Genomic DNA, 17,448 nt, shown 5'->3' with positions numbered 1-17,448 from the left:
GTATTTAATACCGGATCGAATGCTGACATCGGAACCCGACGGACCTAATTCCCGATTGGGGTGGTAAGTAACCCAACCCTCCCCCATCCCGCCCTCCTAACCCTCCCTTAATGATGCCTAACCTCCCCTCCATTATTGCCTAACCCTAAACCCCCCTCCCTGCAACCTAAACCTCCCAGGAGGGTGCCTAACCCCCCTAGTGGTGCCTAACCCTAGCCCCCTCTTTTCCCTACCCTAACCCTCCCGGGTGGTACCTAACCCTAAGTCCCCCCAGGGGACCCTAAACCTAACACTCCCCAACCCCCCGCACCCCCTCCCCCTCCGCTGCTTGATGCTAAAGGGGCCTATCCAATGCCCAGCTTTGTGAACAATCCTGGTTTTGGTCGCATTGTTCACAAAGTCGGGTAATGGATAGCCGGCAAGTACAAGCGATGCGCGTGCACGCTGGGTCCTTGCCGACCCCGACTATCTGCTGAACATACCTGTCAACCTGACAACGCTCGTCAGGTTCAGCATGTTCAGAGATAGGAGGTCGGGCTCGTGCACTGAAGACGTTCAGTGAACGCTGTTCAATGCGGGCACCGCACCTCGGTGACCTGAAGGTCTGAACACTAGACGTTCAGTCTTTCAGGTCGCCTAGTGGATAGGCCCCTTAAGACACCTGGCTTACCTTTGTTCGGTATGCCGGGTGTCGGTATTTTGTAGTGGGGCTAATGATAGGCGTTGGGATTTCGGAGCCTATCTTTAGTCCCCTGTCGGGCTGTCAGTGTCTAGCCCGCCCGCCGGTATCCTGACTGCATCCCAGTTGCAGGGCTGGTCCTTGCAAATTGATTAATGCCCATTTATTAACCACCTCTCATCATCATTCTTCTCTCCCTCAGAGAGGAGCTGACCTGTTGCCCTTTGAGAAAGTATACATTTGGTGCCCCAGAATGTAAGAATGCTTTCAAAAATAGAAGTGTTTGCATTTTATTAATTGATAAAAAAATAAACTAAGTGAATGAACAAAAGAGAAATCTAAAACAAATCAATATTTGGTGTGACCACTCTCTTCAAAACAGCATCCATTTTTCTAGGTACATTTACACACAGGTTTTGAAGGAGCTCGGCAGGGAGGTTGTTCCTTCTGCCTGCAGACACTCATTATTATACCGCTCTTCAGCCCTTCAGCGAACAACCTGCCTTCTGTTACAGCCACATATTTAAAATTTTGACTCATCAGTCCAGAGCACTTGCTGCTATTTTTCTGCACCCCAGCTCCTATGTTTTTGTGCATAGTTGAGTCGCTTGGCATTGTTTCGACGTAGAAGGTATGGCTTTTTAGCCACAATTCTTCCATGAAGACAACTTCTCTCCAGACTTCTCCGAACAGTAAATGGGTGTACCTGGGTCCCACTGGTTTCTACAAGTTCTGAGCTGATGGCACTGCTGGACATTTTCCGATTTCCAAGGGAAGTAAGCATGACGTGTCTTTCATCGGATGCACTAAGTTTCCTTGGCCAAACCACTGCATCTACGGTTCTCAGCGTTGCCCATTTCTTTGTGCTTCTTCAAAAGAGCTTTGGTACATCAAACCCCAGTCTGCTTTGAAATCTTTGCCTGGGAGAGACCTTGCTGATGCAGCATAACTATCTTGTGTCTTGTTGCTGTGCTCAATTTTGCCATGGTGTATGACCTGTGACATGAAACTGTCTTCCACAACCTCACCTTTTTAGCAGAGTTTGGCTGTTTCTCATCCAGTTTTAAGCCTCCTACCCAGCTGTTTCTGTTTCAATTAATGATTATTTCAACCTACATATGAAAATGATGATCATTATCACCTGTTTTGTATGATTGGGTAATCATACACCTGACTATATAATACTTTGTGAAAGTGTACCTAGAAGAATAGATGCTGCTTTGAAGGCAAAGGGTGGTCACACCAAATATTGATTTTCAGTATTCACGTACAGTAGGAGATCACATGGTCCGGAAGGTGCCTGTTTGCGTAGTTATATTACCAATGTCGTCATCATCATATAGCAGAGGTTCAACCAAATACATAAGTTTTGGTGCAAATATTGTTTGATCAGAGATGATCAAACAATATTATATTATTAAACTGTATTTGCTAATGTGGTACCATTTGTAACAGTAATGTTTCAAATTGGAGCCTTAATGAAGATTACTGTCCTCAAGCTTTTTTTCTTCTAATTCTGCCAGTTGTGGATAATCTCCAGCCACTTCCCCCCAGTTCTCTGCAGCCTCATACCCCATTGTATTTCTGATATGCAGTCGGGAAACCGGCTGCCTTAATACCGACAGCCGGCCTCCCGGCTGCTTTATCCTGGCGTGGGATAAATGACCGGCGTCTATATCTAGGCGCCTGTCATTTTCCCGACGCCGGGAGACAGGCGCCCGGCATCCCGAGCGAAGGGATGCCGGGTGCCGCGAGCGGACAGCCGCGGGGGGAGGGTTAGTTTTAGGGCACCCGGGGGGACTTAGGGTTAGGCACCCCCCCGGGAGGGTTAGGGTTAGGCTAGGGGAAGGGGGGGTTAGGGTTAGGCACCCCCGGGGGGAGGTTAGGGTTAGGCACCCCCCCGGGGGACTTGGGTTTAGGCAGCGTGGAAGGGGGGGGGTTAGGGTTAGGCACTTAGAGGGGGGGTTATGGTTAGGCACTTGGGGGAGAGGTTAGGGTTAGGCACCCCTAAGGAGGGTTAGGGTGTTAGGTTAGGTTAGATTATACTTACCTTAGGGACGATAGGGATTTCCAGCGCTGTCGGGCTTCAGCTGCCAGGCTCTGCTGATCTGACCGGCTGCCGCTGCCAGGAATCGAACTCCCAGCCATGCGGCAGCCGAGATTCCATACCGATTCCATATTTCTTCAGCCTTCTGTGTCTCTCCATACCCTCCCTAGTATGTCCACAGCTCCAGCCAGCCCCCTTCTGTCTCTCCAGCCCCCAGTATCTCCCCAGCCTGCCAGTGTCTCTGCAGCTCTCCTGTGTCTCTCCAGATCCAGCCAGCCTCCTTCTGCCACTTTATTTTGAGATCCCCAGAGTCTCTTAGACCTCCAGAGTCACTCCAGCTCATTTCTGTCTCTACAGCAAAGTACCACAGTGTCTCTCCAGCACTATCCAGCCCCCTTCTGTCTCCAGCCCCCCAGTGTCTCTCCAGCTGCAGCCCCAGTGTGTCTGCTGACCCCCAGAGTCTTTCTATCTCTAGCCCCCTTCTATATCTCCAGCAAAGCCCCTCAGTGTTACTCCAGCTGCAGTCCCTAGTGTCTCTCCAGCTCTTATGTCTCTCCAGAAAAGCCCCCAATGCCTCTTCAGGTTTAGCCAGCACCCTTCTGTCTCTCCAGCCCCAAAGTGTCTCTCCAGCTTCAGCCCCCAGTGTCTCTCCAGATCCCCAGTGTCTCTCCAGCCAGCCTCCTTCTACCTCTCCAGCCCTTCTGCCTCTCCATCCCCCAGGGTCTCTTCAGCTCCAACCCACGCCTCTAGCCTACAGACACTTACCTTTTACTGTGTCTTCTGGTTGCTACTCATCCTCATCCAGGCCGCGGTTCCACTCCTCAGCGTTGCAGCATTACGTCATGTACACTGTGCCACAATAAACAGAAAAAACTTTATTGCATCGGTGCAGGTAGCTGCAAAACTTTATTACACCCGTGCAGGTATGCAGATAGAAAAAGTACAGTGTTACTCCGAGATATGGTAAATCAGATAAACTGTATTGAAGTCACAATAATGACAGCCGACATTTCGTGGCCACAACGCCCCTTTATCAAAACATCGGCTGTCATTATTGTGACTTCAATACAGTTTATCTGATTTACCAAATCCTGGAGTGCCACTGTACTTTTTCTGTCTGCATCAACCATTCATCCAGAGGGCACCCGGGTGCCTTATACCTACGGGTCAGGGGAGTGCCGGGCTATATGACCACTGTATATGTGTGTGTGTGTGTGTGTGTGTGTGTGTGTGTGTGTATGTGTATGTGTGTGTGTGTGTATATATATATAATATATATTGCTCTGCACAGCATTGATTCTGTTTTTTTGTACCATACTTTTGCCGTTGTCTACTAATATGTGCTATTATTAACTGAACACATCAGACACATATTTCTGCCTCTTAGAGGGATTTTTGTGTTACAAATAATTAGCTTTTTGTTTTTTAAGAAAACGCTTATTTCAATTCTCTGAGTCTCGTGTCACCTGCCTGCATTTATTCTCATTTAATGAGAGCAGCAATAAGAGAATGGAAAGCTTTTTGTCTTGTGTGACTGCTCTATTAGATGGAGGGAATAAAAGCGTGTGGACCTGCCTGCTCAACATAGCTCTTGAGTATTCTTTCTTCTTTATAGGAAATAACCATTGTGTAACCCAAGAAGTGTTCTTGGTTTTAAGGCTCCTTTCCAGTTTTTTTTTAATCAGAGATTTTTATAGATCAAAACCTATATTAGAGGATGCAAAGCACCCACTCAAAACATATCCGCAAAATTCCTACAAAATCAGAATAACATAAGGATTCCTCCCTGTCAGAGTTCCTGGACTGTAAATGCAGACTAAGGGCCTGATTCTGAGATTTACCCAATGCCGATATTTACAGAGATTGAGCGATTTTTAGTCATTGCACATGCGTGAAAGCTATACTGCGCATGCGAAGCTATTGGTTTGTGATTACGCTCGCACAGAGGATTCACGCGCAAAATGAGTGACAGGTAGTCAGCGTTTGGGGGAGGTAACGGGGGGGTGGTTAGGCAAAAACAGGCATGTCAGGATCGCTTAAACCCCTTTTCATGGGCGTACATAAATTAGCCATTGCGATCTCCTTCGCAGCATGAGAGCTCTCAGTATGTCAGGACAACCGCAGTGTTTAAGGTTGGTCAGACTTCACTCAGAAGCTGCATGGCTGCCCGATCTTTGTGTCGATGTTCACGACGGTTACGCCGTTGAACTTGTCGGACAGATATGAGAAGGCAGCAGAGGGCGTCTCTCTGCTCCGTAACAGATTGGAATTTCCAATAGCATTAGTGTAAATTTCGGTATCATGCCCCAAGTGCACAGCTCGGGTAGCTTACTCTGCATGTTGTTTCTTATCTTACAGCGAGTACAGCTACTAAGGTTGTTGTGGGCTTATTTTAAGTAATAGATAAGTGTTATATCCATGTACAGGTTCCTGCCAGGAATATTTGAAAAGTCCCCTTTAAAGAGAAAATATGCCCTTTATTATACACATTCAAGATGCTAATCACACACTGGCGAATTCAGCAGTCCGGGGACCTGTCAGTGCAGTTGGCACACAGTGTCCAATATCAGTCATCCTTCATCCACATTTATCTAGACATTTATCAATTTTGCCATCTTTACTTTGGTATATTATAAAACACCTTATTGTCTCCAGGAGAATGGTGCCCTCTGGTGGCAAAATTAAATTTTCTTTGGTTCTGTCTCAGTTTGGCCAATGGACACAGGGGGTGATTCAGAAAGGATTGCAATTGCACAGCTGGATGCAGGCAGCTGTACAGTTACGTCCTTGCTATAATGCAAATGCAGCAGGAGGTGTATGACACTCCCTGCTGCATTTGCAATCCCAGCACTGCGACGGAGGTCGCAGGATGGGGTCACCATGGTGGACGACGCCGGACCGCCAGCCAGCCGTGTAAGCCTCAGCTTACTCAGGCTGTTCGGCTGGCGAGCCCAGGACACTGCGACGGTCGACACTGGGCTTTCCACTCCCTGAAAATGGGGGGGGAGACACCCCCATTTCCGGGAACGCCAGCCGCCCCCACTCCGTTCCTCAAATACCTCTGTCTGTCAATCAGGCAGAGGCATAGAAGGGTCTGCGTGTGACTATGCAGGACCCATTTTGCACTCTCGCAGAATGTGTCCTGCGCACGCGCAGATTCCCGATAAATCAGGCCCACAGTGTTGACTTTGACTTTGTTTCTCTGCCTACCCCATAGATAAGTGTAACCGCAAATCCCTCTGTTACATAGGTCTCGTATATTTTAGTTAGGAGAATTGGGACAATGTGCACAGTGGTAGTGCACATGATAAGGGCTTTGGTCAGATGTCACTAGGGCATTCGAGCGCTATCAAAGTGCTGGGCCACCCCAAGTTCCTTTTTCTTCCTTTACAAATACGCCTCCAAAGTTTCAGTGCACCAGTGCTATGCAGAGCAGCCACCATCTTAGTCCACAAATCCATGTAGAATGCCCTTATTCAGAAGTACCTGTTGTGTACGATAGCCCAGCGGAGACCATCTTGACGGTCACAATACCGGCAGAGGAATCCAGATGGTCAAAATCCAGACAAATTTTAGTGAGTATTCTATCCATAGCCTAAACCCACCCCTCTATTAGAGCCGAAAGCTCACTGGGGCTTGCGGCAGACGAGACCCTACCACAAGGGTCTCATCGCAAGCCCCGATGGTCGCGATGGTCGAGACGATCGCGACCTTCAACCTGGTCACTCGCTAAAGCTGTGGGTGGTCACCCACAGCTTAGCTAGTGGCCAGGAGGCCGGATTTAAAATGTGAAGCGGCCGCCCTCATTCAGAGCGAGCGCTCGCATTTTGCGATAGGCTCTCAATGAGGTCCTCAGTCTCAACTCCAGCACTTGGCATGGTGTAGGTGTAAGTGCTGATGATAGTGATGACAGCTACTTTTGTGGACAGAAAAGAGGGATGTTTGTTTGCATTGATGTATATAGTAGAATTCCAGTCACATTTAGTTTGCATTCTCTTCGCAGTGGGCATACGGAAGTGCATTCATATTACATATGACTTCGAATCAGTCCCAATATGCTCAGCAGCATAGCGAGTGCTTAATAATAAAGAACTAAAGCTGGGTACCCACTAGACGACCTGTGTACCCAGCCGACGGCAGATGCGACGGACGACATATGGTGCAGTCCGAATACACCACACGATTTGGTGAAGGACTGCACGATATGTCATCCCCCGCCGCATCCAAATGCATGGGGTCATCAGTCACATCTTCAGATTGAGCAGCATGTACGGCAGATCTGAGTACACTGGAGGATTTGAGCGATTTATCGTTCCGATCCGTGGGAAAATTACAAATCATTTAAAAACTTGTCTAGTGTGTACCCAGCTTAACACTTAGGATGGGCTGCACTACATTAACAGGCATTACTAATAATCCCAATATTACCAATAACGCAAATATATAAATATATATGCATAGAGAGAGCAAATGTCCTCAACTCATTGTTGTGGTAGAGCAATACTGCACCTCATTGCCTTCTAAATACTGAGGAAATCCACTCAATTAATATATATATATATATATATATATATATATATATACACACAAAATATATATATATATATATATATATATATATATATACATACAGTCAGGTGCATAAATATTGGGACATTAACAGAATTTTCATATTTTGGCCTCTATTCACCACCACAATAGTTTTGAAATGAAACAAACAAGATGTGCTTTAACTGCAGACTTTCAGATTTAATTTGAGGGTAATTACATCCAAATCAGGTGAACAGTGTAGGAATTACAACGGTTTCTATATGTGCCTCCCACTTTTTAAGGGTCCAAAAGTAATGGGACAAACTAAACAATCCTAACTCTAACTTTCACTTTTTAATACTTTGTTGCAAATCCTTTGCAGGCAATTACAGCCTGAAGTCTGGAACGCATAGACATCACCAGACGCTGGGTTTCATCCCTGGTGATGCTCTGCCAGGCCTCCACTGCAAATGTCTTCAGTTCCTGCTTGTTCTTGGGGCATTTTCCCTTCAGTTTTGTATTCATCAAGTGAACTGCATGCTCAATCGGATTCAGGTCAGGGGATTGACTTGGCCATTGCATAACATTCCACTTTTTAGCCTTAAAAAAACTCTTTTGTTACTTTTGCAGTATGCTTCGGGTCATTGTCCATCTGCACTGTGAAGCGCCGTCCAATGAGTTCTGAAGCATTTGACTGAATATGAGCATATAATATTGCCCGAAACACTTCAGAATTCAATCTGCTGCTTTTGTCAGCAGTCACATCATCAATAAATACAAGGGAACCAGTTCCATTGGCAGCCATACATGCCCACGCCATGACACTACCACCACCATGCTTCACTGATGAGGTGGTATGTTTTGGATCATGAGCAGTTCCTTTCCTTCTCCATACTCTTCTCTTCCCATCACTCTGGTACAAGTTGATCTTTGTCTCATCTGTCCATAGGATGTTGGATGTTGTTTGGCAAACTCTAATCTGGTCTTCCTGTTTCTGAGGCTCAGCAATGGTTTACATCTTGTGGTGAACCCTCTATATTCACTCTTGTGAAGTCTTCTCTTGATTGTTGACTTTGACACATATACACCTACCTCCTGGAGAGTGTTCTTGATGTGGCCAACTGTTGTGAAGAGGTTTTTCTTCACCAGGGAATTAATTCTTCTGTCATCCACCACAGTTGTTTTCCGTGGTCTTCCGAGTCTTTTGGTGTTGCTGCGTTCTTTCTTTTTAAGAATGTACCAAACCTGTTGATTTGGCCGCACCTAATGTTTTTGCTATCTCTCTGATGGGTTTGTTTTGATTTTTCAGCCTAATGATGGCTTGCTTCACTGATAGTGACAGCTCTTTGGATCTCATATTGAGAGTCGACAGCAGCTGATTCCAAATGCAAATGTCACACCTAGAATCAACTCCAGACCTTTTACCTGCTTAATTGATAATGAAATAACGAGGGAATAGCCCACACCTGTCCATGAAATTGCTTTTGAGTTGATAGTCCCATTACTTTTGGCCCCTTAAAAAGTGGGAGACACATATAGAAACCGTTGTAATTCCTACACCGTTCACCTGATTTGGATGTAATTACCCTCAAATTAAACCTGAAAGTCTGCAGTTAAAGCACATCTTATTTGATTCATTTCAAAGCCATTGTGGTGGTGAATAGAGGCCAAAATATGAAAATTCTGTCAATGTCCCAATATTTATGCACCTGACTGTATATATTTATACATACTGTACATACAATGAAAGGCCAAAAGTCATGGGATAGATGCTTAGTAACGTGTAGGACAGCCTGTAGCCCAGCGAAGTGCAGCAACTCGACGTAGCATCACTTCCATAAGTGAACGGAAGACATCTGGAGAGATGTTGACCAATGCCGTCTGGATAGCTTCCCACGGCTGCCTGATATTTGTAATTGCAGGATCTTGGGTGCGAATGGACCTCTCCAACACGTTCCATAAATGTTCAATTGGTTTAATGTTAGGGGAACATGGTGACCACACTATTCATCGCAGTTCTACAGATTGCTCCTCGATCCAGTTCTGGACAACTTGGGATCGATTACACAGTGCTTTATCCTGCTGGAATATTCCATTGTTGTAGAGGTACATGAATTCAGTCAATGACATGTTCAGGCGGACCAGTGGACTAATGCTACACCACATAAAGACACCCCACACCATTATGGAACCAACAGCAGCGTGCACAGTGCCTTGCTGATAACTGGGGTCCATGGGGTCTGCGCCAGACCCTAACCCCTAACCCTACCATCAGTCCGAAACACCTGGGACCGTGACTCATCGGACCATGTCACATGTTGGCAGTCCTCCAGGGTCCAATTAGCAACGTCACAAGCCCAGGTGAGGAGCTGTGTCCGGTGTCGCAGTGGTAACGGGCACTTTGGTGGGTCTTCTGCTCCCATATCCCATGAAAGCTAATGAACACTGCACTGATTTGCTGGATATGCATCCGGTAACTCCTGCATTGAATGTGGATGTAATTTCATCCAGTGTCGCTTGTCTTTTACTCCAGACAATTCTAGCTAGACACCGTCGACCACTAGGCTGTCCACGGTGGGCGGTAATGTATTCCATGAGGTACAACAACTTTGGAAAAACCCAATTTCATGCCCCATTCGAACTCTGATAATTCTCTTTGCCTTGCCAAGAGAAACCTAACCCATGTTCAAACTGACTCAAGAGATGTCTGATAACATACTGCTATACAATGACTTTTGGCACTTCAGTGTGTGTGTGAGTATATATTATAAGCCTGTGGTTAACTGCAGATTCAGCACTCTCACAGAGTAAGATAGCTGTCACTCACAAAATGGTGGAGCTGCTAATTCACAGAATTGTATGCAGATTGAATAAGAGTGGAGTAGATGGGGAGACAGAAAGGCGTGGAGAGGGGGGAAGATTAAGCAGCGCAGATGGAGGGGAGCCAAAGTGATGCAGATAGGTGGAAAACAGTGGTGCGGATGGGGGGGGACAGAGTGGCACAGTTTGGGGGAACCGAGCGATGTGGATGGGGTACAGAGTGGCATGGACGCGGGAAGACAGAGCAGTGCAGATGGGTAAAGACAGATTGGTTCAGATGAGGGAATACAGGCTAGCACAATGGGAGAACGCACAACAGTAGGGATTGGGGAAGACAAATTGGTGCGAATGTTGAGGGGAGACAGAGTGGTGCAGAAGGAGGAAGAAAGAGTGGCACAGATGAGGGGAAGACAGTGGCATGGCTAGGGGGAAGGCAGTGGTGAGGATTGACGGAAACAGAGTGGCACAGATGCAGGAAGATATGGTGGTGCGGATGGGGAAAGACAGATTGGTGTGATGAGGTAACACAGACTAGCACAGTTGGGAGACCACACAGCAGTAGGAATTGGGAAAGTTATAGCAGCATGGAGGCGTATAGGGGAAGAAAGCGTACATGCATAGACGATTATGATAGTTTTAGCAATTAGGAAGCTGAATGTGTATTCTGAATGAGATGAATGTATGGAGTGAGAAGGATGTTGAAACCCAGTGGGATTGTTGTGGTGACTGAATGGGAAGATAGTGGGCACTGAATGAGATGTGTGTGCCACATAACTGCTCAGACCTCAGTTGCATAGACTGCATGTGTATTACAATGAACACACAATTCTGTAAATTAGCAGCTCCACCATGTTGTGAGTGACAGCAATCTCACTCTGTGAGACTGCTGAATCTGCAGTTAACCACAGGGTGTGATGGCATACCATATCTGTATTGCGCAAGGAACACATCCATTAAGGCATAGACGCATAAAATGGTGGCATTGTGAGTTGAAACAAACTCCTCTATTAGAGGAGCACATAGCATTCACCAGGGGACACATATTATTCATAAGTCTGCAAGAGGACTTTGGGTCTGATTCCGATTTTGGTCGCCAACAGCCGATGCTCTCAGTGTGCACATACGTCAGAGTCGCACTGTTCTGTGATCTTCTTGAGACTGCGGTCGTAGTGGTTAGAGTGATTAGCAGACCGCGACCGTTTGGGGGATGTAAAGGGGGCAGTGGCGACTAAATTGCAGGCGTATTGAGATTATTTCAAGGGTGTGTCCCAGCAAATTTGAACACCGAGTTTAATGGGGGGGGTATCCACTTAGCGATATACAAACGAGAGCACGATTGCGACATTGCAATCGTGCTGTCGTTTGTATAGCTAGTGATGTGCCTAGACTTAATGTTCACTCGTTCAGTCTCGGCACATCCCGCATCCCCACACATGCAGAACCTGACGAGTTCGTCAGGTTGACCTGCATGTACGGGCGATGTCGGAAGCGACCCGCGGGCACGCGCATCGCGGGTCGCTTCCGTCCAAAACATGCACCATGCATGCGTGATTTGCAAGCGATTGCACGATAACGACATCGTTATCGTGCAATCGCTTGTTTAAATCGCTAAGTGGATACCCCCCATTAGACTCTGGTATCTTCCTTGCATTCTTAGCGACCATAGGGTATCACAGAAGTCCGATTTTACACCACTAGTGGGCGCCTCAGTATAAATCCCAGCAGCTGTGACATTTGAATAATGTTCTCACCACTACTTACGGGATCGCAGCAGCGACGGGCATTGCCTTCACCTCTGAATTATCCCTTTATTTTTGGCAGAGATGTCCAAACTTACTGCAAATAAATCTGGAAACACTGAAGTCCCTTCATTCTCATCATTATTTTAAGCCATAAATAAGACAGAGCAGTATTCAGCAGAAACATATGAAATGAATAACTGGGTGATTGGAAAGTTGTTGTAGATTGGACTTCTATGTGACATTTCCATCATGTTCCTTCCTAGATTTATCCAATCCGCTAGCTGCAGATAGAGCTTTATGGCTCCGTTTCCAAAGTCCGTGATGTGAGCTCCTTGAAAAGCACTAGGAGAAGGACATGTGCACCTTTTACAGCTAGTGAATGGCCCTAATTGTACAGATTTAATGTGGCAGCTGGTCTGTATGTGCCACGGAATGCGATGCTCGGTTTGCTAGCCGGCTTTTTATCTTACTAGTCATTGTTTGCGCGAAGCGTACCTTTTGTTTTAGTGTTAGTTTACTGTGTGCAGGTTGATTTACCTCCAGATAATAAACATTTTGTTTGCTATAATATTGATTGTTTATGTTCCATCAACATTATTGTTTTCTAGTGTATTTAATCATTAAGAAGCTGTAAAGGGTTTAGGTGCCAGCTACAAATCTGAAATGATTACGGTGTGAAATTCAGACACTGTGCTTTTCAATGTCCTGTAGAAAACACTCTTGTACGCTAGCCAGCAAAGACTTCTGTCCTATTCACAGCTCTTCCCCCCTCCCCCCAAGCTGACCTGTACTTGTTGTCAGGGCACAGACCCGAATACAAAATGATGCTTCGTATTTACTAATAAATCACTGAAACAAGGAATACTATAAGTAAGTAAGAACCATCAGATTAGCATACATCTCTGAATCAGGCTCTGTGTTAGCAACTCCATGAGCAGTTTCACTTAGACGACAGCATGCAGCAGCACCATGGCGTGTTATCGGAGTAACGCTATCTTTTGTGGTCCACGATTTCATCACAAGGAGGGACTTATCAGTAGCAAAAGCAACTTTGTTAGTGCTGTGACCGTCATCACCATCTGCTATTTGCACCTACGGCTGACTACCTGCATATAATGCGGCTTTCCTGGGCATAAATTTGGCTTTTTCCCTGAGTGCATGTTTTGGAAATTGCGTGAACACACCTTCACTGTGCTTGTCCCTGTCCCGTCCATCCCACATATCCAGAAATAAGTGGCAGAATCATGCAAATCTGCAAGTTTAGGTCGAGTGTACCCGATGTTTTATTTCAATTAAAAGGCAAAACCAACCTTGCCGGAAACTCGCAGATGCCTGCGTGGCACTCTATTACATGTACCCCATGCTCTGTAAACAGGTGTACTGTATGCTCAACTCTGCATCACACCCACGTTAGTAGCCGGCAAGCATCTGTGCAGGTTGCACAGGGAGGACAGTCAGCATCTCTGCTCCCTCCTGGGCTGTCTCTCACGTGCTTCTAATGATTATTCTTCTGCCATAGCCCTTGTTATTATTAGATAACTTTGCAGTTTTGTTAACTGTTTATTGCTGTATCTCCATTATTTTGCACTTTGTATTATCTTTATTACTATGTTTGCCGCCTCTTTACAGATGTCGGTTATCTTACCCTGCCTCAGTAGTATTGTTATCATCACCATTAGTACTATTGTGCATGTGCTGTGCTGTTGTGGAACCTCTCGCCAGATGTTCTTATATAATTTCTCAGTTACTGAATTTGCAGCATTAATACAGAACCTTGCCTGTGGTTCTATTTGTATTGATTATTTGTTAGACCAGATTTGTGTCCTGTTTATCCTTTAGAATTACACGGACCATTGATAAGCCATTACTACCCAACAGAAAATCTTAGTGGCATCTAAGTACCAGTAAGCATACTGTAGTTGGCTTTATGGGCAAGGTGGCTGTTATAGGATTCTGGGGTATACAATCGGGAAGCCGGCTGCTGGAATCCCAGCAGCCGGCACCCCGACTGCTTTATCCCGCCGTGGGATAAATGACTAGCGTCTATATCTAGACGCCACTCATTTCCCCAACGCCGGGAGACAGGTGCCCGGCATCCCGATCGAGCAGATGCCGGGCGCCGCGAGCGGACAGCCGCGGGATGGTTAGGTTTAGGGCACCCGGGGGGAACTTAGGGTTAGGCACCCCCCGGGAGGGTTAGGGTTAGGCTAGGGGGAGGGAGGGTTAGGGTTAGGCACCCCTGGGGGGGACTTAGGGTTAGGCACCCCCCCGGGGGACTTAGGTTTAGGCAGCGGGAAAGGGGGGGGTATTAGGGTTAGGCACAGGGGGGGAAGTTTGGGTTAGGCACCCCTAAGGAGGGTTAGGGTTAGGTTAGATCAGTTCATACTTACCTCACCACGATCGGGATTTCCAGCGCTGTCGGGCTTCTGCTGCCGGGCTCTGCTGTTTTATCGGGCTGCCGCTGCCGGGATTCGAACTCCCGGCCATGCGGCAGCCGGCATATCATACCGATTCTGGTTGTAATGGCTTATCATAAGGTTATAGGGGCATAATTAACATTATTATGAATTTTGCCCCTTTAAATACCGTTCCTTATCACGGCATATCGTGTCAATAAGAAATAATGATATTTAATTTTCTATGTGTCTCGCCTACCCGGCGTACAGTTAGAAGTAAAGTGATAGCCCAGGCACGGACCTGGCAATGCTAATGTACATGCCACGGAGTTGGGCTGTGCATGCACCAGTTTGGGCTGGCAGGGGGAGATTCGAAGGAACCTTTCCAAAAATATTGTCAATACAGTGGCCCATAAGCCCAGATGGCATTAATTATGGGCTAATGCTATCTGAAGATGGCGTTAGCTACCAGGGCCAAGATGCAAAAAGCTAAGCTTGGTGAACATGCCTTTCAGAGACAGCTATGGGAACTGTTTTTGCAAAGAGACCCTCATTATAAATGTCAACATTATAAACGATTGGCCACAAATTTAGTTTAATAAATATGTAGGGCCGTAGGGAGTGGTGTGTCGGTGGGGTCATCGTCCAGGGCGTAGGACCATTGCGGCTGCACCGTCACCGCCCCTGCATCTAGCTAGCAGGATTCTGGAATGGCGCACTGCTGGCCATAGCGCTGCTGCTCTACACTTTCTCCTGCACGGCGGCCCTCCCCCCTCACGTGTCATCAGGTGTTTGGGGCAGAGATGGCACAAGGTGCCAGTGAGTCCTGCTCCAGCACTGTAAATGTCATTTAGGGTGGGATATACTAAAGCATTTGTCATGCTTACCGCAACTTTCTGGCTGTATCAATGATATTGCGTACGTATCAATGAACTTAAGTGTAAAACAAAATGGAACTGTTTCCGCATTTTTTTTAAAACTACCAGGCCAAAGTCATCTTCTGTTGTCGGCTGTGGGAGACATTATCCTGTCATATGTACCAAACCGTGTGCTCAGAGCTTAACACCACCAATATGCACTTAACTGTAGCTGTCCAAATGCTGACCCTCATCCCCTCCATAGACTCTGCAGAGGGTCCTTAAACTGTTTCATGAACCAGCTTTGCTACCTTCTGTTCACTGTTTGGATTACTGATGTACTCTCTGCAACCACATTTTCTTTGTCTACAAAGTAAATGTTATATTGTTCAAAATATAATTAATATGAAGTGGTAGAAAATAATTGTAAAACACGATTATTAATTCATGTGTTAATTTTCTGTAATATGTAAATGATATTAGGCAATCCTCTTTACAATCCGGATGTCATGTCTTCACACAACTTGTGGAAAAGATTCCTGAAGGACGGATATTTTGTGGATTATTGGCTTAGTTAAACCATAGTGCAATAAGAAATATTTTGTCATAAAATGCATGGTATGTATATCAATTATTCATTACAGAGAGATAATGTATATATATCAAATCCTTATAAACCGTGCATAATTATTGTCACCTATAATTTTACTTATTCATGTAATCACTTAGCTGTTCATTAGGAACATTCATGTATTATGAATGGTAATATACTTCCCTCTACCAATTACCAAGCTATTATAAATTTCATTACCCACATGGCAACCTAGGCTTGAGCCTGGCTGTGATTGGGGAACCCAGAGGCTTGTTTTAATGTGTATTATGTTAATCCAATGAGATCTAAGCTAGCTCAGTAAAGGTGAAAGAGACGTGACCGTGCCATGGAATTGGTTGTATGTCACGCTAGGGGATTATTGCTACAGTACCACCGTGTCTCCTATTCATTTAACCACTTAACTGCCTAATAATTTTTTCCAAAATGATTGGGATTGTAGTGAACCGAGGTCAGCCATGACAGCGGCGCACGTCACATGTTCAGATGCTGGCACCAAAGTTCCCCAGGAAGTTATTTTATCATGTTGGCAACTATGTTATGCTGTGTATTTTGTACATTAATTGTCTGATGCAGAGTTGCAATTCTGTCTGTAGCAGACTGTGCATGCATTGGGGCCTGCGTATGGTATTTCGATGCAATTTTGGGTGATCCAGCGTTGTGCACCTCTCATCCGCATCACCACCTGCGACTAAGCGGGTATTACTAAGAGGCAGCAGGGTGTTTGCAGTCTGACAAGAGTGCCATGGGTGAGCTCAGAGATTTGTGTATGCAGAAATCTGTGCCCTCTCCTGCACGAAGGATTGGGCTTGTGCAAATGTGTGGTCCAGATGCCTCATTTGCCCAGTGGATAGATGGGGCAGATGCTGTTGGCTCTGAATACAGGCTGGAGTCTGCCCTTATTTCTGAACATGTGAAGCCTCCGTAATTGCATCTGCTTTACATTCAACTCTGAAACAGGCCCTAAGTCAGTATATTGGGCCTGATTCAGGTGTGGATGCGAAACCAATATTTATGCAGATTGAGCAATTGTTAGTCATGCGTTGATTCAAAGTGATTGAATTGCGATTACGCTCGCACAGAGGATAGACATGTGGTCAGCATTTAGGGGAGGTAACGGGGGGGGGGGGGTCTAGAGAAACACAGGCATGTCTGAGCACTGTTTTCTGGGCAAGCATACATTAGCCGCTGCGTCCTTGCTTCTATTTCTCCGTATTGGTGCTTATGCTGTACAGGTTACGTTTTTGTGGTTTCTAGTGTGAGATAATGTGCGTATTCCGGAAATATTTCTTAGCTGTATATAACAGGACTGGGTTATAGATTAAATGTGGAGATCAACGGACAGTTCTGAGCCAAGGAGAACAGCTTGAGGGGTAGGGTTTATTGTCATGTTACCACAAAAATAGAGATGTCAGGGACGTAACTTCTGTAGGCTGGTGGGAGTATCATTATCTCTGTTTTTAAATATGGAGTTTGTGTTGTGTGAGTACAATATTCCTGTGTTCTCCTCCTCCAGGCTGTGACAGCGAGCACTGGGGCCCACACTGCAGTAACCGCTGCCAGTGTCAAAACGAGGCGCTGTGTAATCCCATCACTGGAGCCTGTGTGTGCTCTGAGGGGTACAGAGGATGGCGCTGTGAGGACTGGTGTGACCCCGGGTCCTATGGCAAAGCCTGTCAGCTGAGGTGTCAGTGTCAGAATGGAGCAACATGTGACCACAAGACTGGCGAGTGCCACTGTGCCCCTGGATACACTGGAGCTTTGTGA

The 17,448-nt window shown here is 46.1% G+C and overlaps 1 protein-coding gene across 4 annotated transcripts in view; it reads left to right on the top strand.

Annotated features, from left to right (window-relative positions):
• Window positions 1–17,448, top strand: part of MEGF11 (multiple EGF like domains 11) — a 386,527-nt gene that overhangs the window by 264,549 nt on the left and 104,530 nt on the right. For all 4 annotated transcript variants that reach the window (XM_088452756.1, XM_088452754.1, XM_088452755.1 and 1 more), the window contains exon 6: window positions 17,198–17,444. In XM_088452756.1, the coding sequence (XP_088308882.1) occupies window positions 17,198–17,444 (247 nt within the window). The remainder of the gene's footprint in view (window positions 1–17,197; window positions 17,445–17,448) is intronic.

Source organism: Taudactylus pleione, unplaced genomic scaffold, assembly GCF_031769625.1.
Source record: "Taudactylus pleione unplaced genomic scaffold, aTauple2 ptg000556l, whole genome shotgun sequence".
Classification (NCBI taxonomy): domain Eukaryota; kingdom Metazoa; phylum Chordata; class Amphibia; order Anura; family Myobatrachidae; genus Taudactylus; species Taudactylus pleione.
Note: the sequence above shows the minus strand (reverse complement) of the source record. Positions and strands in the feature narration are given on the sequence as shown.